This window comes from Buceros rhinoceros, unplaced genomic scaffold, assembly GCF_000710305.1.
Source record: "Buceros rhinoceros silvestris isolate BGI_N320 unplaced genomic scaffold, ASM71030v1 scaffold25819, whole genome shotgun sequence".
In the NCBI taxonomy this organism is placed as follows: Eukaryota; Metazoa; Chordata; class Aves; order Bucerotiformes; family Bucerotidae; genus Buceros; species Buceros rhinoceros.
The window spans coordinates 5,083-5,642 of NW_010432492.1; the positions used below are offsets into that span (position 1 = coordinate 5,083).

At 61.8% G+C, this 560-nt stretch overlaps 1 protein-coding gene across 1 annotated transcript in view; it reads right to left on the bottom strand.

The window, feature by feature from the left end:
• Positions 1-560, bottom strand: part of ADCY3 (adenylate cyclase 3) — a gene marked incomplete at both ends in the record, with an annotated part of 10,912 nt that overhangs the window by 5,079 nt on the left and 5,273 nt on the right. Inside the window, 2 exons of the mRNA XM_010143808.1 lie at positions 77-138; positions 309-469. Of these exons, the coding sequence (XP_010142110.1) occupies positions 77-138; positions 309-469 (223 nt within the window). The remainder of the gene's footprint in view (positions 1-76; positions 139-308; positions 470-560) is intronic.

Below are 560 nucleotides of genomic sequence, written 5' to 3' on the forward strand. Positions count from 1 at the left end.
AGCACTTGTCAGCGCCTGCCGCCACAGAGCCCTGCCGAACCGTGCCTGGGACACACCACCGGCCAGGGTGACTCACGCTTGGATAGACTCGCGCTCCAGCAAGGCTTCGTTGAGCAGCTTGTTGAGCTCCTGCTCATTCTGCGAGGCGAGTTGGGAAAGGAGGGGTTCACTGCCTGCGCCAGCACAGCCGAGGCATCAGGAAGACCACACCAGCACCATCGAGATATTCAAACACCCCAGCGTGGCTATCAGCAGCCCCCCAAATGCAGGCGAGCTGCTGGAAGGGGGTTGCTTTGCATGGGCTATACCTCTCCATCCTCCTCCCCGCTCTCCAGGGCACCCCTCACCCTGGCATCGGGCTCCTCAGGTTCATCAGGGCTGCCAAAGGCCAGGCTGAGGCTGCCATTGCGCTCTTTGGTGTTGACCAATGGTGGAGAGCCACCATGGGACGAGGTCAGCGACAGCTTCTGCAACATGGAAGTTGGTAGGTTGCGGTGGTGTGCCCCGCTTACACCAGCTTGCCACACCACCGCCGCCACCACTCCACACCCCGTTGATGC